General features: G+C 37.4%; 2 protein-coding genes and 1 pseudogene across 2 annotated transcripts; 2 read left to right on the top strand and 1 right to left on the bottom strand.

Annotated features, from left to right (window-relative positions):
* Positions 1–8071: 8071 nt before the first annotated feature.
* Positions 8072–8610, bottom strand: LOC137965165 (MADS-box protein SVP-like). Its single transcript, XM_068811544.1, has 2 exons — positions 8424–8610; positions 8072–8379 (listed from the first exon to the last, which is right to left on the bottom strand). Exons 1-2 carry the CDS (start codon positions 8608–8610, stop codon positions 8072–8074), a joined length of 495 nt encoding a protein of 164 aa, XP_068667645.1.
* An 11921-nt stretch (positions 8611–20531) lies between these two features.
* Positions 20532–22097, top strand: LOC137966296 (uncharacterized). Its single transcript, XM_068812876.1, has 3 exons — positions 20532–20933; positions 21424–21671; positions 22016–22097. Exon 1 carries the CDS (start codon positions 20543–20545, stop codon positions 20879–20881), a length of 339 nt encoding a protein of 112 aa, XP_068668977.1. The 5' UTR covers positions 20532–20542; the 3' UTR covers positions 20882–20933; positions 21424–21671; positions 22016–22097.
* On the top strand, positions 21439–23748 carry LOC137965164 (protein IQ-DOMAIN 33-like; annotated as a pseudogene).
* The last annotated feature ends 377 nt before the right edge of the window (positions 23749–24125 follow it).

Here is a 24125-nt window from a genome sequence, read left to right as displayed (position 1 = left end):
ATACGATTAATCAAATTTGTGGCAGTATGAAGGGCTTCCCCCCCAAAATTCAAAAGGGACAGAGGCATGGAGCAGTAAAGAGCGAGCGGTTTCAACAAGATTATGATGTTTACGTTCTGCAACACGATTCTGCTGAGGTGTATAAGGACAAGACAACTGATGAATAGTTCCCTCAGACTTCAGAAAATCATTCAATAAAGATGACATATATTCACCACCCGAATCAAAGCGAAATTTTTTAATGTGAGTGGAAAAATGGGTTCGCACCATAGCACAAAATTGAACATAAATAGAATAAAAATCTGATTTTCGATGCATAAGAAATATCCAAGAGAAACGAATGAAATCATCGACAAGCAATGCACAAAAGTGAGCCCCACCTTTAGTGGATACAGGTGCAGGGCCCAAAACATCAGAGTGAACAAGATCAAAAGGAGAAGAAGTAACCGTGTGACTTAATGTAAAAGGTAAATGACTTTGTTTGCCAAGATTACAACCAACACAATCACTAAGAGGGGAATATTTAATAGTAGAATCAAACAGTATAAAAAATTAGGCAAGTCCCAAGACTCCTTTGTCATGGAAATCGTAGCTGCAATCAGGCCGCAAATGGAAAAATTACCAGCAAAGTAAAGTCTTGGAAGTAGTTAGGCAAGAGTCGAATTGCTCGAGCTTGCTTGACTGCGCGCCTTGATCGAAAAAATTCTAGTAGCTAGCAAACTATTTGGCATATGCTACCAGAATTAAAGGGGATTGAGGATTACTGATGTCATGAGGTGTCTTTATCTTCATTTGCTCCTCCATAGAGCGTTCTACTATAAAAATCCTCATTCACCTTTGGACATGCATCGAGATTCTTTGAGGAAGATAGTGCCAAAATATGGATTTCCGTCTAACGATATCGATTTTCTCTACGAGCTTCTCTTCCTCTTATCTTTCAACTCCCGTTTGTTTAAGAGGCTGAGGGGGCAGGGAGCATTTGCCATCTCAGCTAGTTTATGAGAAAAACTTGACCCCTGTTCCGTTAACGTATATATTAGATTAGATAATATGGATATATAGCTAGAAATAGATAGATATATAGTCTTTCAAAATAAAAAGGTTTTAACGAAATAACAATATGACCTTTGGTTTACTTTAGAATGACATTTGTTTTTCTAGACTAATGCAACCACTAATTAACCATTTGTCAAGTTTGATGTCCGGATGAGGGAAACTCTATCTCCTATCTTTTTAGCAATTTATGGTATATTTTCTAACATGTCTGAAATGAAAAAAACGTCAATTATTTACAACTGCGATGGTGAGGTGCCTATCGTGCCAAATCTATGAAATTCAAGGATGGCTACATGATTTCTTCTAGTCAACCAGTTAATGAATACATAGACACTGTAGTGATACATGTATTGCCTAGACACGTGAGCACCACTACTAAGAAATGTATAGAGATTAAATAATCTTCATTTGTTCGACCTAAAGTGAATAAAATGAATAAAATGAGCAATTATGTAGAAGAGGACTGCCCACAAGTTATTAGTCAGCAAGATTAATCTTTCCCAGTACCTATACAAGTTTTAATTTGTGAAAGATAGGTCGATTAATTCTGGTGTCCATTTTGATTCAATTTCTAGTGTTGTACTTTTGGTTTTTGGACAGGTTTTAGGGTTAATAATCGTCTTCTACCTTTGATTTAAGAAAAATATAAACTAATTTACATCTCTTCTTAGTCTCCAGACGGACAAGAGATTTACAGAAACCTACACCCACTCCCAATACACAAGCAGCCATGAATGCAGTAAAGAAGAAGTAAAGGGTGAAAATGAGCAAGAATTATTATTCAATCCCAAAGAGAGTTTTGAGAGTAAATATACTCTTAATGATATTAGCTCCATGATGTAAAATTTAGTTTCATCGGCTTTAATACCTCGCAAGCGTACGAATCGTTCATGTAATTTAGCGGGAAGCGAGGGTGATATGCACAGGGAAGACTGAATTTTGTGTATTCTTCAGTCAACTAGCCTAACCAAATATGATGAATTAATATTAACTAAACACTAATTATATCCTAAATTGTTAAGCAATCATCTAGTTAACTACCTACAAAACAAGAAACGTCAACTCTGGATTTTAAGGTGATTCGTGCCTCTCTCGAGCGCCACGTAACCACAGATCTGATTTCTCAATCCTTGCGTCTAGCCCCTCTCGGGCGCATAGAGTGAAAGACAGAAATCGGATTAAAATACCAAAATCCAACCTCAATTATAATCCTACCCTAATTAGCTAATTTAATCAAATATCTGGAAAACAAATATTCAATAAACATTAATTATCAAATCAGATTAAATAAACGTTCAAAACCTAAGTTCAAACTATATAAAAAATAAAATTCAAAAATTACGAATTACTCCCCTTCTTCTTCCTCTCGCTCGGGCAGCAACTAGTTCTCACGGGTGCTACAATTTCCCGAGATTAATGGCTTTGGGTAGCAAGAGTGAGTGGCCGGAGGTAGAGACGACGCCGGCGACGAAGGTTAGAAGCCGACGGACGGAGGTAACGTCCGGCGAAGAATGAAATAGAGGTTACGTTCTCTAACCGGCTCTCTCGAGTCTCGGTCGGAGTCGGAATAGCTCCGGGAATGGTCGGAAATATGTAATAGACGCTGGAGGATAGTCGAAAAGCGGAAGTGGCACCGGAGAAGCCCTCTCGGATCACTTCTCGGCCTGGCGAGCGACGACTGTCGAACTCACCTCGACGGAGACTCTCTCGAGCTCTCCTCGGGTTTGTTCTCGGTTGTTGGACGGCAGTGGACGGCGGTGGACGACGGTGGCGCGGCAAAAGACAGTGGCCCGGCGAACGACGGTGGGAAACTCCTCTCGGGTCTCCCCTGTTTCCGGTGCTCTGTTCTGGTCGACGCACCCTCTGTTTTCTCTTTATGCTCCTTCTGTTTTCTCTTTACGCTCCTACTCTCATCGACGCCCCTCTTCCCTTTAATACCCTCTTATTTATTTTAAAACGATTTGACCTGAAATCACCTCCATTTCACTAAGGGCATTTTGGTAAATATCTCCTTCTCCACCAAAATTCTCCTGAAATTCCATAGTTGAATCTATAAAAAGCATTTTTGGAAGAAATAAACCTTAAAAACAATGAAATATAATTCTGGAGAGAAAAATATGCAATATCGACAGTGATTAATGCCAAATTCAATAAATGCTCATTTCATTTGAAAACCGATAAATAACCACCTATAACACAATTATAAAGGTTATTCTATTATAATTAACCTAGTTGAGATGGAGGATGAAGCTATGGTGTGGCCAGACACCAAGGCAAAAGACTGTGCAAGTCCAGTGCACAGCAATAGCAGCAACGGCCAAGGCCAAGTGCAATGGCACGGCCCAGAAGGGCGCACACAGATGGTTGGCCCGCCATCAGCTGCAGCAAAGGAAGACACACTTGAGCTTGCCAAACGGATGACCAAGCAACAAGGCGCGCAACAACCCCAACAGCCAGCCCAGACACAAGGCAACACGCCAACAGACAGCCCTGGTGGGGCTAAATGGGGTTGCGCGCGCCAACAGAGAGTCCTAGCGGGGCGAAATGGGGTTTCCAGGAGTCCGGCACCAGCAGGACTCCAGGCGCCAGGCGCGCGCCAACAGAGTCTTGGCAGGGCGAAATGGGGTTGCGTGCGCCAACAGAGAGTCCTGGCGGGACGAAATGGGGTTTCCAGGAGTCCGACGCCAGGCATGCGCCAACAGAGTCCTGGCGGGGCGAAATGGGGTTGCGCGCGCCAACAGAGGGAATCCGAAAGTAACAGAACTGTTCCAAGAACTTAACATTGCGAGAAACAAAAAGTCTACCAGACTCAGGATGGTAACATCGGTATCCTTTTTGACCAAAACCATAACCAAGAAACACACATAATGCAGATTTGGCAGATAATTTAGTGCGACAGGAAGGGGGTAATAAGACAAAGCATGCACAACGAAAGACACGCAAGTGTTCATAGGTAGGACGAACACCATACAACCGTTCAAAAGGGGAGATACTGCCAGAAACAAATGAAGGAATACGATTAATCAAATATGTGGCAGTATGAAGGGCTTCCCCCCAAAATTCAGAAGGGACAGAGGTATGGAGCAGTCAAGAGCGAGCGGTTTCAACAAGATGATGACGTTTACGTTTTGCAACACCATTCTGCTGAGGTGTGTAAGGACAAGACAACTGATGAATAGTGCCCTCAAACTTCAGAAAATCATTCAATAAAGATGACATATTCACCACTCGAATCAAAGCGAAAAATTTGATGTGAGTGGAAAAATGGGTTCACACCATAGCACAAAATTGAACATAAATAGAATAAAAATCTGATTTTTGATGCATAAGAAATATCCAAGAGAAACGAGTGAAATCATCGACAAGCAATGCATAAAAGCGAGCCCCACCTTTAGTGGGTACAAGTGCAGGGCCCCAAACATCAGAGTGAACAAGATCAAAAGGAGAAGAAGTAACCGAGTGACTTAATGTAAAAGGTAAATGACATTGTTTGCCAAGATTACAACCAACACAATCACTAAGAGGGGAATATTTAATAGTAGAATCCAACATATTGTGTGTGATCATAAACTGTAAATGAGAAGCAGAAACATGTCCTAAACGAGTATGCCAAACAAGAGGTTAGTGGCATGTGAGAGCCGTTAGCAGCTTGGATGTTAACTAGGTGAGAAGGCTTAACACAATCATGTAAAAGAGACAAATGGGGTGTCATATGGTGTGTGGCTCCAGAATCTAAGATTCATTTGCGAGTGTCACTGGAGCCAGCCAAACAAGACATACCTGCATGGGATGCAAATTGAGTACTGGGAGCAGACGACTTGCCAAGAATGCGAGTGAGCTCGGCAGCTAAAGATGAGAGATCAGGCGTAGAATGTTGGGGGGAGCTAGTGTAGAAGATGCATCTGAATAATCCAAAGATCCAATGGCAGCAGATGAATGAAAACCTCAATGTGGTGGTGGACGACTAAAGGTATGATGTGGTGCAGATTTGAAATGGCCTTGATGTTGACGACTAGAGGCATGATGTTGTGTAGGTTTGAAATTGCCTTGATTTTTATTGTTGTTTTGCAATAAGGGGCATTGGTGTTTCCAATGACCTTTAACATGATAGTAGGAACATTCATCTTGTGGAACTGGCACTTTAGGCTTCCCTGATGACTGATGAGTATGAGAGTGTGTTCCAGAACCAAGTATGCCCCCTAATGGCTGAGGAGTATGAGAGTGTGTTCCAGAAACAAGTACCTGTGACATATCAGGTGATGATGTTTTACTGGAAGAAAGCCCACCCAAAGACCTCAACCATGTTTATTCAACCAACAATTCAGATACATTTGCAGACAAGGTGGGTAGCGGAGCTCTATGGATCATAGATCCTCTTATCAGTTCAAAATCACTGCAAAGAGCCATAAGAAAATCGGTAAGCTTGCGATCATCACATGCTCTGCTATATTCAGGGAGCTTCCGAAAGGAGGGTGGATCCATCATATATAGTTGATCCCACAGAGGTGTCATAAAGGAGTAGAATTCTTGAATTATACGATCACCTTGCTTAGCGGACCGCAGTTCTGTCTCAATCTGATACATTTTGGCAAAGTTTGTCTATTCATACAGAGTTTCCAAATAGTCCCATATTTTTTTTGCAGTCTCATACTTCAAAAGCTGCAAACTGATAGATGGATCCACGGAGTTGTTGATCCAAGTGATGATTTTTGCATTTTCACTCAACTACTTCTTGTGTTCTTTGATGAAGTTAGTGGATGTAGGTTCTGGAGCAGTGATTTGTCCATCAATGTAATCCCACAAGTCTTTTTCAACTAAAAAATTTCGCATCACAAACTTCCAAAGAGAGTAATTACTCCCATTTAATTGGACAGAGATAACCTTCAAATCAAGACTAATTGAATCCATAAAACTGTAAGTCCAATAGCAAAAGTGCCACAAGCAACATAAGATGGTTGCACCAGTCAGGATTCACGAGCAGGCAATGACAAGACCAAAACCAACTTTTAACCCAGCCACTATAATCAACTTCTCTCACAAACACAAATCTATACCACACTTTCTCAAAAAAACAGAAACACGAGGACTTCAAACAACCACACAGAGCTACTGTCGAAACCCACTCCAAAACCCCGAAATCAATAAACTTCAACGGTAAACCTACTGCAGGAATCTAAGAATTTCGTGAGCCAGTAATGCTCTCCACGGATAGAGACCGCACAAGCTAGCACCAGAAGTCGACGAAACAGAGTAATACAAACCACAAATAACCCAGAAATAGAGGGGAACCGACCTCGGATGGCGCCGAAACGACGATTCAACCAACGACAGAGCTTTTACGGGGCGGTGAGGTGTCTTCAAGCACCAGAGATTACCGGACGAGGAGCTGACGAGCGGCGCGAAAATGGCAGACGAGCGGCGCGAAAATGGCAGACGAGCAGAATGAGCGCAAACTGAGCAAAACAAAAAATATTTCAAGTGCGAGAACAACCAATTCACCTTAGACTGCAAAATTGCTCGATTTCCCGCTTTGGTACCATGAAATCTCTCTAATTTCAGAGAGTTTTTCCTTATGAAACTGAGAATCCCAAAAATACAAAGTAGCCGATGGGTTCATCAGAAACCCTATTCGAAAAGGAAGAGGAAAAGGGGAATTTACAAGTATACCCTTAGACAAACGATAAAGACAAGTATGCCCCTCTACATATACATATTTACATTAACAAATCAAACTATCTAAAATAAACTAATATTTTATTTTTATCTGCATGTGCCTTTTGATTCAAAGTGCTTTTATGAATTTTAAACTTTCGTACGCTAGAAAGAAGTTCCAATGATTACAAAATGTGTACAAATATCAAACGAAAAACATATAAGTATAATCATGTACACGGGAGGAAAAAAAAGGGTGGATCCTATGGTCAACTAGGATGAAGGCGAAAGTCGACTGAGGATGATGTCAAACTGTTGCTCCATCATTTGTAGCCGTGTCGTCTTGTCATGGCGGGAAATAATTGTTACTTGAGTAAGCCGAACATCATGCTCGTGATGGTGGAGTAAAGGAGATTATTCAGAGTGGGTGTCTGAATAGATATGGGTGTTTTCTTCACCCACCCAAAACCCAAACCTAGGGTTTTTGGCCTTTATGATGCTCATTATGTATAACACCAAAGCCATGTCTTTGGTATTTGGTAGAAGCTGCAGCTATCCTCTAGGCATTCCTCATCTGTTCTAGGAGAAAAAAGAAAAAGAAAATCCTTATTCTACAGAAATATCTTCAACTTTACATTGTCTTTTTTTTTCTAGACTAATGCAACCACTAATTAACCATTTGCCACAACTGATGTCAAGAAGATGTAAACTCTTAACTCCTATATTTTCTATAATTTATGGTATATTTTCTGACACGTCTGAAATGAGAAAAAACATGAATTGTTGTTCACAACTGCGAAGGATTAAGTTCTCGGTTCTCCTCAATAAGGGTCCTGCAATCTGAATCCGGTGACTGTCTCGGATTCAGAACTGGGATCAATTTGGTTGTCCAGATCTTTCCCAGTACCTATACAAGTTTTAATTTGTGCAAGATAGGTCGATTATTTCTGGTGTCCATTTTGATGCAATTTCTAGTGTTGGACTTTAGATTTTTGGATAGGTTTTAGGGTTAATAATCATCTTCTACCTTTGATTTAAGAAAAATATAAACTATTTTACATCTCTTCTAGTCTCCAGACGGGCAAGAGATTTATAGAAACCTTCATCCACTCCCAATACACAAGCCGCCATGAAGTAAATGCAGTAAAGAGGAAGTAAACGGTGAAAGAGGGAGAAAATTTCCCGAAAATGAGCAAGAATTATTATTCAATCCCAAAGAGAGTTTTGAGAGTCAATTAATTAGAATAAAGTATAATCATCTCTCTATAGAATAGAAAACCAAATGTGTCAAACACAAAAATACATTACCAGAACCCAGAAATGGTGAGCAATCAAACAGTATAACAATTAAAAAACATCAACATCAACGTAGGAATGAATCAAGGTAGTAGTCGGACAAGGTATTTCCTTCTTCTTCGGTATCCATTAGAAATATCTCAAGATCGTGATGCAGTTGGGTAGCCTCCACTCCGTCAAATACAGCAGCAGTTGCAGCCTCCAACGTCAACTGCTGCCCAGAGGCCGGCTTGGTCGCATTCAATTCGTCCGCGAGCTCCAGTATCGTGGCTTCTTCCTCCTCCAGATTGGCGATCAAAAGCTCGAGCTCATCAACGATGCATTGCTCCAAGTCGATGTTGTCCAAGGAGACAAAGGGATCTTCGTCTACACCGCCTATGGGATGTTCGTCTCGCCTTCGAGATAGCGCTACAACAAACCCTCGTCTCCGAAGACAAAGGGCTTGCCGGCGGGAGAGAAGGGAACGACGAGGATGGAAGCGCCAGTTAGAAGGGAGAATTGCTCAGCTTTCTTGAACAGTCCCTTCTTCCGCTTGGAGAAGGTGACTTGCGAAGCTTGTCGATTCTCAATCTTCTTCATCTCTAGCTTTCTCTGTCTCATCCCCATTCTTTCACTTTTTTTCTTTCTCTGTACTCGCTGAAAATTTCTCTCTGTTAAAGAAACAACTGATTTCTTTACAAAGACGCAAAAAAATTTTACTGTTTATTTCATTTATTTTGTCTGATAAAAAATCTAGGAAGTCGGGTTGTCTTTCATTAGGAAATGAGCTATCTTGCAGTAGCTTGTTTGAGCCTTGATAAAATCCGGATAATAACTGACAGGATCTTATTCAAGAGAAATATGATCATCACTATTACCAGTAATGATAATATTAATGACATACACCAATAGAAACGGAACATACTTGCCAGTATTGAGAGTGAATAGGGAAGTATGAGAGTGAAAATTCTTGAAACCTGAACCCACAAGAAATTGATGCAGTTTATGATACCAAGCCCATGGAGCCTGTTTGAGACCATATACAACTTTATGAAGTTTGTAGACATAGGTGGGATGTTTTGTACCCTTTGGATGAATAGATTTCTGTTATAAATTGTGCATAGATACTACTCATAAATCAATGTAAAATGTGGTTCAATTCATCCACTCATACTTTGTTGTGAAAAATTCTCTCCTTTATGTCAACTCAAGTTGCATATAAAAATCATTAAGGAAAAAGAGAACATAAAGAGAGGCGAAAGAAAGTCTTCTTACTTCAAAATATCCTACTCCGTACATTTCTCTTGCTTTGCTGCCTTGGTACCCTATTTCTTTTTCAGTTCAGCCATTTGAACTTTAAAGGAAATCCAAAAACTCACTTGATAATTGTCTTTATTCATTCAATAATTGAATCTTTGTCAAATCTAAGAGCTCCCTTCAGTCTTACAAACAAAAGAAAGATGAAAAGAAGAGGGACGAAGGAACTCACAATGAGCATTCGACTGTACAATAATCCATGCTACAGTGAGCCAATTCCCAAGACTCCTTTGTCATGGAAATTGTAGCTGAAATCATGCCGCAAATGGAAAAATTACCAGCAAAGTAAAGTCTTGGCAGCAGTTAGGCAAGAGTCGAATTGCTCGAGCTTGCTTGACTGCGCGCCTCGATCGAAAAAATTCTTGCAGCTAGCAAAATATTTGGCATATGCTACCAGAATTAAAGGGGATTGAGGATTACTGATGTCATGAGATGTCTTTATCTTAATTTTCTCCTCCATAGAGCGTTCTACATTAAAAATACTCATTCACCTTTGGACATTCATCGAGATTCTTGGAGGAAGTTAGTGCCAAAATATGGATTTTCGTCTAACGATATCGATTTTCTCTACGAGCTTCTCTTCCTCTTATCTTTCGACTCCCGTTTGTTTAAGAGGCTGAGGGGGCAGGGAGCATTTGCCATCTCAGCCAGTTTATGAGAAAAACTTGACCCCTGTTCCATTAACGTATATATTAGATTAGATAATATGGATATATAGCTAGAAATAGATAGATATATAGTCTTTCAAAATAAAAAGGTTTTAATGAAATAACAATATGACCCTTGGTTTACTTTAGAATGACATTTGTTTTTCTAGACTAATGCAACCACTAATTAACCATTTGTCAAGTTTGATGTCCGGATGATTGAAACTCTATCTCCTATCTTTTCATCAATTTATGGTATATTTTCTAAAACGTCTGAAATGAGAAAAACGTCAATTATTTACAACTGCGATGGTGAGGTGCCCATCGTGCCAAATCCATGAAATTCAAGGATGTTTACATGAATTCTTCTGGTCAACCAGTTAATGAATACACAGACACTGCAGTGATACATGTATTGCCTAGACACGTCAGCACCACAACGAAGAAATGCATAAAGATTAATTAATCTTCGCTTGTTCGACCTAAAGTGAATAAAATGAATAAAATGAGCAATTATGTAGAAGAGGAGTGCCCACAAGTTATTAGTCAGCAAGATTAATCTTTCCGAGTGCCTATACAAGTTTTAATTTGTGCAAGATAGGTCGATTAATTCTGGTGTCCATTTTGATTCAATTTCTAGTATTGCACTTTAGGTTTTTCGACAGGAAATGTGTTGTTTTGCAGTAGCTTGTTTGAGCCTTGATAAAATCCAGATAATAACTGATAGGATCTTGCTCAAGAGAAATATGATCATCACTATTACCAGTAATGATAATATTGTTGACATACACCAATAGAAATGGAACATGGTTGCCAGTATTGAGAGTAAATAGGGCAGTATGAAAGTGAAAATTCTTGAAACCTGAACCCACAAGAAATTGATGCAGTTTATGATACCAAGCCCATGGAGCCTGTTTGAGACCATATACAACTTTATGAAGTTTGTAGACATAGGTTGGATCTTTTGTACCTTTTGGATGAAGAGATTTTTGTTATAAATTGTGTATAAATACTACTCTTAAATCAATGTAAAATTTGGTTCAATTCATTCTCTCATACTTTGTTGTGAAAATTTCTCTCCTTTATGTCGATCACAAGTTGCATAACAAAATCATTAAGGAAAAAGATAACATAAAGAGAGGCGGAAGAAAGTCTTCTTACTTCAAAATATCCTACTCCGTACATTTCTCTTGCTTTGCTGCCTTGGTTCCCTGTTTCTTTTTTTGTTTAGCCTTTTGAACTTTAAAGGAAATCCCAAAAATCACTTGATAATTATCTTTATTCATTCAATAATTGAATCTTTGTCAAATCTAAGAGCTCCCTTCAGTCTTACAAACAAAAGAAAGATAAAAAGAAGAGGGACGAAGGAACTCACCTTGAGCATTCTACTATACAATAATCCATGCTACAGTGAGCCATGTCCCAAGACTCCTTTGTCATGGAAATTGTAGCTGAAATCAAGCCGCAAATGGAAAAATTACCAGCAAAGTAAAGTCTTGGCAGCAGTTAGGCAAGAGTCGAATTGCTCGAGCTAGCTTGACTGTGCGCATCGATTGAAAAAATCCTAGTCCATAATCCTAGTTCAATGGGAGAGTCCATAATCCTAGTTCAATGGGAGAGTCCATAATCCGTTAATCTGTCAATCTTGCTCGACTGATCACTTCATAGATGTATTTTGATTGAGACAAAATATAACCTTAAGGAGAATAGGCAACTTTAATACCCAAAAAATACCGTAAATATCCAAGTTCCTTCATTTCAAAGAGAGAATGGAGTTGTTGTTTAAGGTCTGCAATGCCACCTTCATCATCACCAGTCACAATCATATCATCAACATCTAGAAGGACCACAATATGCCCCACAACAGTTTTACGAATGACCATGGCAGAATCATAGTTTGAAGCAACAAAGCCAAGACGAATCATGGAGGAACTGAACTTCGCAAACCTAGCGCGAGGAGCCTGTTTGAGACCATATAAAGCCTGTCGAAGACGGCAAACATAACCAGCAGGGTGAGTAAGGCCTGGTGGTGGCTGGATATATACCTCCTCGGTCAAATCACCATTTAAAAAAGTATTTTTAATATCCAGTTGATGAAGATGCCATTTTTGAACTACTGCAATAGAAATCAAGGTACGAATGGTCTTCATTTGAGCAATAGGAGCAAAAGTCTCATCATAATCAAGGCCTTTAGTTTGCGAGAATCCTTTAGCAACTAACCGAGCTTTGTATCGCTCAAGTGTACCATCAGATTGAGTTTTGATTTTGAAAATCCATTTACAACCAATAGCATGCTTACCTGGAGGAAGTTGAACCAACTCCCAGGTACCAATTTGGTGTAGGGCAGTGAGCTCATCATTAAATGGCTTGTCGCCAATTTGCATCGGATGCAGCTTCCTTGTATGACTTAGGCTCAACAAAAGAGTGAATCTTAGACAAAAAGGTCAAATAGGGGGAAGAAAACAAATATGAAGATGGACAATACCTCTGAGGGGGGACGTCGGACACGAGTGGAAACTCGAGGGGTGGCAAGATGTGGATCACCAAAGTCCAGAGAGTCGAGAGGGAGAGACGCCATGGGAGAAGGTAAGTCAGTACCTACATGTGACTGTTGTGAAGGTAAACTAGAGGAAACCTCCGGATGGAGGGGTGAATCAGTGGACGGATGGTGAGTGATTAACTCGTCATCATGGGGCTCATCAGATAAAAAGGGATCAATGTGTAACAATTCTGTATCATGCAAACCAGGAGTAGACAAGGAAATCCGAAAGTAACAGAACTGTTCCAAGAACTTAACATTGCGAGGATAAAAAAGTCTACCAGACTCAGGATGGTAACATCGGTATCCTTTTTGACCAAAACCATAACCAAGAAACACACATAATGCAGATTTGGCAGACAATTTAGTGCGACAGGAAGGGGGTAATAAGACAAAGCATGCACATCGAAAGACACACAAGTGGTCATAGGTAGGACGAACACCATACAACTGTTCAAAAGGGGAGATACTGCCAAAAACAAATGAAGGAATACAATTAATCAACTAAGTGGCAGTATGAAGGGCTTCTCCCCATAATTCAGAAGGGACAGAGGCAAGGAGCAGTGAAGAGCGAGTGGTTTCAACAAGATGATGATGTTTACGTTCTGCAACACCATTCTGCTGAGGTGTATAAGGACAAGACAATTAATGAATAGTGCCCTAAAACTTCAGAAAACCATTCAATAAAGATGACATATTCACCACCCGAATCAGAGCAAAAAATTTAATGTGAGTGGAAAAATGGGTTTGCACCATAGCACAAAATTGAACATAAATAGAATAAAAATCTGATTTTCGATGCATAAGAAATATCCAAGAGCAATGAGTGAAATCGTCAACAAGCAATGCATAAAAGCAAGCCCCACCTTTAGTGGATACAGGTGCAGGGCCCCAAACATCAGAATGAACAAGATCAAAAGGAGAAGAAGTAACCGAGTGACTTAATGTAAAAGGTAAATGGCATTGTTTGCCAAGATTACAACCAACACAATCACTAAGAGGGGAATATTTAATAGTAGAATCCAACATATTGTGTGTGATCATAAATTGTAAACGAGAAGCAGAAACATGTCCTAAACGAGTATGCCATAAGTAAAAAGGATTATTTATAGAAAGTAAATCTTGCAACATGGATTGAACTGACAAACTAGACACCTGCAGAGATATTGGCAATTTTAAGTCATCAAGCTAGTAAAGACCACCTTCTCTATGGCCTATCCCAATCTGCCTCCCAAACTTGCAATCCTATATAAGACAATGATCAGAAGCAAAGGTAATGGTAAGACCTAAATCAGTAAGTTTGCCATTTGAAAAAAGGTTAACAGCTAGATGGGGAACATAGAAAACATCAGACAAAGATCAAGTAGGGTGAGTGATAGTTCCAACCGAGGCTAGTGGCATGGGAGAGCCATTAGCAGCTGGGATGTTAACTGGGTGAGAAGGCTTAACACAATCATGTAAAAGAGACAAATGGGGTGTCATATGGTGTGTGGCTCCAGAATCTAAGATTCATTTGTGAGCGTCACTGGAGCCAGCCACAAAAGACATACCTGCATGGGATGCAAATTGAGTACTGGGAGCAGATGACATGCCAAGAATGTGAGTGAGCTCGACAGCTAATGATGAGAGATCAGGCTTAGAATGGTGGGGGGAGCTGGTGCAGAAGGTGCATCTAAATAATCCAAAGATCCAATGGCAGCAGATGGACGAAAACCTCTATGTGGTGGTGGATGACTAAATGTATGATGTGGTGCAGATTTGAAATGGCCTTGATGTTGACGACTAGAGGCATGATGTTGTGTAGGTTTGAAATTGCCTTGATTTTTATTGTTGCTTTGCAATGAGGGGCTCTGGTGTTTCCAATGACCTTTAACATGACAGTAGGAACATTCATCTTGTGGAACTGGCACTTTAGGCTTCCCTGATGACTGATGAGTATGAGAGTATGTTCCAGAACCAAGTATGGGCCCTGATGGCTGAGGAGTATGAGAGTGTGTTCCAGAAACAAGTACCTGTGACATATCAGGTGGTGTTGTTTTACTGGAAGAAAGCCCACCCAAAGACCTCAACCATGTTTCTTCAGCCAACAATTCAGATACAGTTGCAGACAAGGTGGGTAGCGGAGCTCTATGGATCATAGATCCTCTTATCAGTTCAAAATCAATGCGAAGAGCCATAAGAAAATCGGTAAGCTTGCGATCATCACATGCTCTGCTATATTCAGGGAGTTTCCGAAAAAGAGGGTGGATCCATCATATATAGTTGATCCCACAAAGGTGTCATAAAGGAGTAGAATTCTTGAATTGTACAATCACCTTGCTTAGCGGACCACAATTCTTTCTCAATCTGATACATTTTGGCATAGTTTGTTTGTTCATACAGAGTTTCCAAATAGTCTCATATTTCTTTTGCAGTCACATACTTCAAAAGTTGCAAATTGATAGACGGATCCACGGAGTTGTTGATCCAAGTGATGATTTTTGCATTTTCAGTCAACCACTTCTTATGTTCTTTGATGAAGTCAGTGGATGTAGGTTCTGAGCAGTGATTTGTCCATCAATGTAATCCTACAAGTCTTTTCCAACTAAAAATTTTTATTCTAAACAAATCAAACTATCTAAAATAAACTAAAATTTTATTTTTATCTGCATGTGCCTTTTGATTCAAAGTGCTTTTGTGAATTTTACGTTTTCGTACACTAGAAAGAACTCTCGGTACACTTAATTTATATATTTAATTAAATTAAAAAATCTTAATCTAACGTATTTATTTATTAGTTTAAAAAAGTTAATATTTATCTTAGTTTATCTAATTAAAATTAAATATATCAGAGTAGTTTTATGTAAAATAACCTCTTTTGTATTTATATAAATTAAGGATTTTAACAATATATTTGATTTCAAATTTGTGAGAGAGAATTTAGCTATTAAATAATTAAAAATATAGATATTATAAAATTAAGTAATTTTTATTATTTATATTGATAAATTATGTTAAATAACTAATTATTTATAAAAATTATTAATAAATTAAAAAACATGTTAAAATTATTTATTAATTTAAAACATGTTAAAATTATTTTATTATAAACAAATCAAACTATCTAAAATAAACTAAGTTTTTCTTTTTATCTGCATGTGCCTTTTGATTCAAAGTGCTTTGGTGGATTTTACTCTTTCGTACGCTAGAAAGAACTCTTGGTACTCTTAATTTATATATTTAATTAAATTAAAAAATATTAATTTAACGTATTTATTTACTAGTTTAAAAAATTTTATATTTATCTTAGTTTATCTTATAAAAATTAAATCTATCAGAGTAGTTTTATGTAAAATAACCTCTTTTGTATTTATATAAATTATGGATTTTAATGATATATTTGATTTCAAATTTGTGCGAGAGAATTTAGCTATTAAAAAATTAAACATACAGATATTATATGATTTAGTAAATTTTATCATTTATATTGATAAATTATGTCAAATAACTAATTATTTTAAAATTTTATTAATAAATTAAAAACATGTTAAAATTATTTATTAATTTGAAAATTTTTAAAATTATTCTATTTTAAACTAATCAATCTATCTAAAATAAACTAAGATTTTTTTTATTTGCATGTGTCTTTTGATTCAAAGTGCTTTTATGAATTTTACGCTTTCGAACGCTAGAAAGAACTCTCGGTAGTCTTAATTGATTTATTTATTAGTTTAAAAAATTTAAAATTTATCTTAGTTTATCTTATAAAAATTAAATCTATCATAGTAATTTTAAGTAAAATAACCTCATTTTTATTATATAAATTAAGAATTTTAACAATTTATTATATTTCAAATTTGTGTGAGAGAAATTATCTATTAAAAAATAAAAAATACAGATATTATAAAATTTAGTAACTTTTATCATTTATATTGATAAATTATGTTAAATAACTAATTATTTATAAAAAAAATTTAATAAATTAAAAACTTGTAAAAATTATTTATTAATTTAAAACATGTTAAAATTATTTTATTTTAAACAAATGAAACTATCTAAAATAAACTAAGATTTTATTTTTTTGTGCATGTGCCTTTTTATTCAAAGTGCTTTTGTGAATTTTACGCTTTCGTACGCTAGAAAGATTTCTCGCTACTCTTAATTTATATATTTAATTAAATTAAAAAATATAAATTTTATTTATTTATTTATTAGTTTAAAAAATTTTAAATTTATCTTAGTTTATCTTATAAAAATTAAATCTATCAGAGTAATTTTATGTAAAATAACCTCTTTTTTATTTATATAAATTAAGGATTTTAACAATTTATTTGATTTCAAATTTGTGAGAGATAATTTAGCTATTAAAAAATTAAAAATGCGGTTATTATAAAATTAAGTAATTTTTATCATTTATATTGATAAATTATGTTAAATAACTAATTATTTATAAAAAATATTAATAAATTAAAAACATGTTAAATTTATTTTATTTTAAACAAATCAAACTATCTAAAATAAACTAAGATTTTATTTTTAACTGCATGTGCCTTTTGATTCAAAGTGCTTTTATGAATTTTACGCTTTAGTACGCTAGAAAGAAGTTCCAATGATTACGAAATGTGTACAAGTATCAAACAAAAAACATATAAGTATAATCATGTACATGGAAGGAAAAAAAAAGGGTAGATCCTATGGTCAACTAGGATGAAGGTGGAAGTCGACTGAGGATGATGTCAAATTGCTGCTCCATCATTTGCAGTCGTGTCATCTTGTCTTGGCGGGAAATAATTGTTACTTGAGTAAGCCGAACATCATCAATGACTTCTACAAGAGTAGAGAGTTGATCAGTAGACAGTGATGCACCCTCTTCCATTATTTTCCCCTTTGCAAATTCTTATTGTTCCTCGAGAGGCTCGAGACTCATCTCGTCTCTAGAAGTGGCTTATTGTGGGGTTTTCTCCTTGGGTATATTTTCTTAATGAATCCACTATCCACACCACTTGACAAATCCAAAAAATTTCAACTTTGATTTCTCTTATGGACATCTTCCTTGTCATGTCCATAGAAACCTCATTCGAGAGGTCTATGCCACTCTAGAGAAGGGTGATGGTAATCTCTTGTGCGAATAGTAGATTGCTCGCCTTTGAGTTAACAACTACATCGGCCATCCTATTGGCCATGAAATATCCATAATCCAAAGGGACCCTCTAGAAGATAGTCATCAACCAGAAAATATCAATTGTGGTGAGCCGAGAGAAGGTTCCCTTCTTGGGATTCAAAACATGAGCCACTATTTCCATGTCCTCTCTGTGACATGGTGAGGTCTCGTATCCTCACCTCGTTGGAATTCCTTAATGTATGTCCAAAGACAGTAAAAATTACATCTTGAAAATTTTGAGGGAGTTCCTCAAGGAGATCCATTAACCAATTTTCGTTTATGTACCTCATCATGCTCGTGATGGTGGAGTTAAGGAGATTATTCAGAGTGGGTGTCTGAATAGATATGGGTGTTTTCTTCACCCACCCAAAACCCAAACCCAGGGTTTTTGGTCTTTATGATGCTCACTCTGTATAACACCAATGCCATGTCTTTGGTATTTGGTAGAAGCTGCAGCTATCCTGAAGGCATTCTCATCTGTTCTAGGAGAAAAAAGAAAAAGAAAATCCTTTTTGTACAGAAATTTCTTCAACTTTACATTGTCGTTTTTTTTTTCTAGACTAATGCAACCACTAATTAACCATTTGCCATAATTGATGTCCGGAAGATGTAAACTCTTATCTCCTGTATTTTCTGTAATTTATGGTATATTTTCTGACACGTCTGAAATGAGAAAAAACATGAATTGTTGTTTACAAGTGTGAAGGATTAAGTTCTCGGTTCTCCTCAATAGGGGTCCTGCAATTTGAATCCGGTGACTGTCTCGGATTCAGAATTGGGATCATTCGGTTGTCCAGATCTTTCCCAGTACCTATACATGTTTTAATTTGGGCAAGATAGGTCGATTATTTCTGGTGTCCATTTCGATGCAATTTCTAGTGTTGGACTTTAGATTTTTGGATAGGTTTTAGGGTTAATAATCGTCTTCTACCTTCGATTTAACAAAAATATAAACTAATCAATGTAAAATGTGGTTCAATTCATCCTCTCATACTTTGTTGTAAAAATTTCTCTCATTTATGTCGAACACAAGTTGCATAACAAAATCATTAAGGAAAAAAGAGAACATAAAGAGAGGCGAAAGAAAGTCTTCTTACTTCAAAATATCCTACTCCATACATTTCTCTTGCTTTGCTGCCTTGGTTCCATGTTTCTTTTACTGTTCAGCCTTTTGAACTTTAAAGGAAATCCCAAAAAATCACCTGATAATTATCTTTATTCATTCAATAATTGAATCTTTGTCAAATCTAAGAGCTCCCTTCAGTCTTACAAACAAAAGAAAGATGAAAAGAAGAGGGACGAAGAAACTCACAATGAGCATTCTACTGTACAATAATCCATGCTACAGTGAGCCAAGTCCCAAGACTCCTTTGTCATGGAAATTGTAGCTGAAATCAGGCCGCAAATGGAAAAAGTACCAGCAAAGTAAAGTCTTGGCCGCAGTTAGGCAAGAATGGAATTGCTCGAGCTTGCTTGATTGCACGCCTCGATCGAAAAAATCCTAGCAGCTAGCAAAATATTTGGCATATGCTACCAGAATTAAAGGGGATTGAGGATTACTGATGTCATGAGATGTCTTTATCTTCATTTGCTCCTCCATAGAGCGTTCTACTGTAAAAATCCTCATTCACCTTTGGACATGCATCGAGATTCTTGGAGGAAGATAGTGCCAAAATATGGATTTCCATCTAACGATATCGATTTTCTCTACGAGCTTCTCTTCCTCTTATCTTTCGACTCTCGTTTGTTTAAGAGGCTGAGGGGGCAGGGAGCATTTGCCATCTCGGCTAGTTTATGAGAAAAACTTGACCCCTGTTCCATTAACGTATATATTAGATTAGATAATATGGATATATAGCTAGAAATAGATAGATATATAGTCTTTCAAAATAAAAAAGTTTTAATGAAATAACAATATGTTTAGAATGACATTTGTTTTTCTGGACTAATACAACCACTAATTAACCATTTGTCAAGTTTGATGTCCGGATGATGGAAACTCTATCTCCTATCTTTTCAGCAATTTATGGTATATTTTCTAACACGTCTGAAATGAGAAAAACGTCAATTTTTTACAACTGCGATGGTGAGGTGCCCATCGTGCCAAATCCATGAAATTCAAGGATGGCTACATGATTTCTTCTGGTCAACCAATTAATGAATACATAGACACTGCAGTGATACATGTATTGCCTAGACATGTCAGCACTACTACTAAGAAATGCGTAGAGATTAATTAATCTTTATTTGTTAGACCTAAAGTGAATAAAATAAATAAAATGTGCAATTATGTAGAAGAGGACTGCCCACAATTTATTAGTCAGCAAGATTAATCTTTCCCAGTACCTATACAAGTTTTAATTTGTGCAAGATATGTCGATTAATTCTGGTGTCCATTTTGATTCAATTTCTAGTGTTGTACTTTAGGTTTTTGGACAGGTTTTAGGGTTAATAATCGTCTTCTACCTTTGATATAAGAAAAATATAAACTAATTTACATCTCTTCTTAGTCTCCTGACGGGCAACAAATTTATAGAAACCTACATCCACTCCCAATACACAAGCAGCCATGAAGTAAATGCAGTAAAGAAGAAGCAAAGGGTGAAAATGAGCAAGAATTATTATTCAATCCCAAAAAGAGAGTTTTGGGAGTCAATTAATTAGAATCATCTCTCTACATAATAAAAAACCAAACGTGTGAAACACCAGAAATACAGTGCCAGAACCCAGAAATGGTGAGCAACCAAACAGTATAAAAATTAAAAAAACCCAACATCAACGCAGGAATGAATCCAGGTAGTAGTCGGAGACATCCAGTGGCGGCAAATCATTAAAGAAATCTTCCGATGGTAGCGAAATCTCGGACGAGGTATTTCCTTCTTCTTCGGTGTGCATAAGAAATATCTCAAGATCCTGATGCAGTTGGGTAGCCTCCACTCCGTCAATTACAGCAGCAGGTGCAGCCTCCAACGTCAACTGCTGCCCAGAGGCCGGCATGGTCGCATTCAATTCGTCCGCGAGCTCCAGTATCGTGGCTTCTTCCTCCTGCATATTGGCGATCAAAAGCTCGAGCTCATCAAGGGTGCATTGCTCCAAGTCGATGTTGTCCAAGGAGACAAAGGGATCTTCGTCTTCCACCGCCTTTGGGATGTTCGTCTCGCCTTCGAGATAGCGCTGCAACAAACCCTCGTCTCCGAAGACAAAGGGCCTGCCGGCGGGAGAGAAGGCAACGACGAAGACGGAAGCGCCGGTTAGAAGGGAGAGTTGCTCAGCTTTCTTGAACAGTCCCTTCTTCCGCTTGGAGAAGGTGACTTGCAAAGCTTGTCGATTCTCAATCTTCTTCATCTCCAGCTTTCTCTTTCCCATCCCCATTCTTTAACTTTTTTTCTTTCTCTGCTCTCGCTGAAAATTTCTCTCTGTTAAAGAAATAACATAGCAGATCAACTGATTTCTTTACCGTTTATTTCATATATTTTGTGTGATAAAAAATCTAGGAAGGCAGTAGGAAATGAGTTGTCTTGCAGTAGCTTGAAACCGTTGATAAAATCCGGATAATAACTGACGGGATCTTGCACAAGAGAAAATGAGTAGTTTTGCCCGGTAAATCTTACGAAAATGAGTCAAGAATTTAATCTTCCGGCTGTTTCTAACTGTGAGGTCTATACCGAACTTTTGGAGCATTTGTCCTGTTTCTGTAGTTTTTGTCTTCATATGACTGAAGATTTTCTGACATTGTAGACTTTGTTACTTGGCACATTTTTATGTTAAATAGAGTGATATTTATTTGATTTTAGCAGATTAAGAGCATTGCGATGGACAAGAAGAGTTGGGAGTGGACGAAGTAAATTCAGTTCTTGCAGGGGAGGATTCTGCTTCTGTAAGGAGTTCCGAGGCAACTCACAACAGAGCCAATAAAGGATGAAGAAATTCATCAAGAAATACAGTCTGAATCTTATGAAGAACAAATTACAGAAAGAGAAGACGTCAACCAAGCAAGATGCTCACAGAAAGATGATGCAGCTATAGTTATCCAGTCGGCATTCTGGTTTGCTTATGCTTCCTAAACATTGTATCTACTAATAGCTACAAAAGCCATCTAGGTATTAGCATCATAAATGATGTAATCCAATAGAAATTATGCAGCATGATTCTTAAATTGGGCAATTGGTTGACAGTCATGCTGAAAGAAATAGCCTCTTGGAAAAGAAATTCTGATGGTCTAACATCAAGAGGCATGCCCTTAAGAAGTGGCTGACTCAAGACTTTCAGAGTTTCACCTATCCACAATGAGGCTAACTGATCTTGTTGGATTTTCAAGTCAAGGGTTTCTTTTTAGTGACTTTACTTGGGTGATTCTGAAAAGCCATTTTGCTGCTGTCTTTCTATCAGGCCAGGCGTCAGTTCCAAGAAACCAGAGGGTTCTGTAAAAGGGAGAGTAGTGAAGAAAGCAAACCATTCACCGAGTCTGGAGGCACATCAGTTGAAGTCGAAACTGGTGCTTCAACTGAAAAATACATGAAACTGCCCCTTTTCATCCTCGAGTACATCAGAAGTCCAAAACCCAAATCTCCAAGCAGAAGGTATTACACATGCCAACTCTTCTCACTTGAAACTGACATGTACATGTAAATTGAAACTACACTGCCTGCTTGAGACCTTAAAGGGAAAGTTCTGCATGTATATTTCATAGTATGACATCAAAATTTTGTCGAACCACATGTAAAACTATCATTTAATTATGAAAAGTTCAGTCTCTATTCCTCTTAAATAATACTTGGGTAAATTGAAGTGAACTCATAACATAAGCAATCATACTAGGAAATGAGAAATCTGATTTCTGTAGTAGGCATATAAACAAGTTGTCAACACATATATTGGGATCTAACAGATAGGAACTGCCGACAGGTAAGCTGATGGTACTTTTGAAATTGCCACTCTAGAAGTAGCCATAACTTGGAATTGTCTCCATCGAATAGTTCTGTCTAATAGAATTTTTTTATTTATATCCAATACGTAATAAATTAACAGGTAGGAGAAGATGACCAGTTGAGTATTTCAACTCAGACTAGCGTGATTGTCAAAAACAAATGAACGAAAAGAAAATTGAATTTTTAGAAAAATTGTTCACCTTGAATGATGCCATGCAAAGGAAGAATGGAACGACAGCACAGTGAGTAGCAATATAGCAAAGTTAAGAATCCAACACAGGCAGGAGGCAACAACAAGGCGTGAGAGAGCATTGGCTTATGCATTTTCACAACAGGTAAGTCTAGGTTTCTCAAGGACACTGATCTGTTTATTTTCGACTTATCGACTCTAATTTCTGTATGTTCAGAGTAAAGACTCAAGTATCCAAATGTTCTACTTGTTGACTGCTAAGAACCTGTACATCCAAAAAGAAACAAGCCCAATCAGACTCCAGGCAACCCAACTTGGGGATGGAGCTGGTTAGAGAGGTGGATGGCAACCTGCCAGCCAGAATCCTCTGTTGAAGATCTAAGAAGCAACTCACTACAGTCATCAAGCTTCGTTCAATACCAAGAAGAAAGATGATGTGGGAGGAGAAGAAAAGGAGAGCTGCGGATCCAATGAAATAACAGTTGGACTGGATGGTGTGATAGTAAATGGAGAAACCAGTAATGATGGACATGGACCACTGTACAAACAGGCTCAAAGCAGCAAGAACTGTGTCAAGACGAAAGACAGTGCCAAGTTGCCAACACACAACAGCGCCAACCAAGGTACAGTAGCTGCACTCCTTGGTTCTCACATATTATACTTTGACAAACTTATATTTGCATCGAATGGTTGCTGGAGTGTCTCTACTGAAGTCAATATCACTTAATACAGTATACTCACTGACTCTCCATGAAAGATTATGACAAAACATGTTGTTGGTGAGTCCCTTCATCTGCTTTCCTGGAAATCAGTTATTAATCAGTGTATAAGATATGTCTGGACTTATGTTGATGCATCTCAGGACAGAAGCAAACTAGATCTCTTTAGTTCTCCATTTACTGATAGATGTTAAAAATATTGAGCTTAAGAAGTTAATTCAAGGAAGGAAGAATTGCTAACCAGTGCTTCTTACCCTTTAATACGAAATGATGGGGGATTGAATCTTGAGAAAGGTCTGTTTAAATAAGTAGAAACCATCTGCATTTACCATTTCTTGGAGACTTTTGGGTTCTTTCACGAACTATTCACAGTGAAATCCTAAGATTAATTGTGTGGACGAGCGCCTAAGATGGTCATATACTCTTAATGATATTAGCTGCACCTAGTAAATTAAGTAATTTTAACAATATTTTTTTATTTATATAAATTAAGGATTTTAACAATATATTTGATTTCAAATTTGTGAGAGAGAATTTAGCTATTAAAAAATTAAAAATATGGATATTATGAAATTTTGATTTTTTTTTCATTTATATTGATTAATCACTTTAAATAACTAATTATTTATAAAAATTATTAATAAATTTAAAACTTGTTAAAA

The sequence above is a fragment of the Aristolochia californica genome, unplaced genomic scaffold (genome assembly GCF_029961685.1).
Source record: "Aristolochia californica isolate CCGP_79_NKW_82.1479 unplaced genomic scaffold, dmAriCali1.0.hap1 SCAF_5, whole genome shotgun sequence".
Classification (NCBI taxonomy): domain Eukaryota; kingdom Viridiplantae; phylum Streptophyta; class Magnoliopsida; order Piperales; family Aristolochiaceae; genus Aristolochia; species Aristolochia californica.
This window is presented reverse-complemented; position numbering and strand designations above follow the sequence as displayed.

What these genes read in the sequence shown, in the direction of transcription:
- LOC137965165 (XM_068811544.1), bottom strand. Translation starts at nt 8,610, where the DNA reads ATGGGGATGAGACAGAGAAAGCTAGAGATGAAGAAGATTGAGAATCGA. An exon ending in CTTTGTCTTCGGAGACGAGG is followed by an intron (nt 8,380 to 8,423) that starts GTTTGTTGTAGC and finishes AACATCCCATAG; the next exon opens with GCGGTGTAGACGAAGATCCC.
- LOC137966296 (XM_068812876.1), top strand. Translation starts at nt 20,543, where the DNA reads ATGCAGTTGGGTAGCCTCCACTCCGTCAATTACAGCAGCAGGTGCAGC.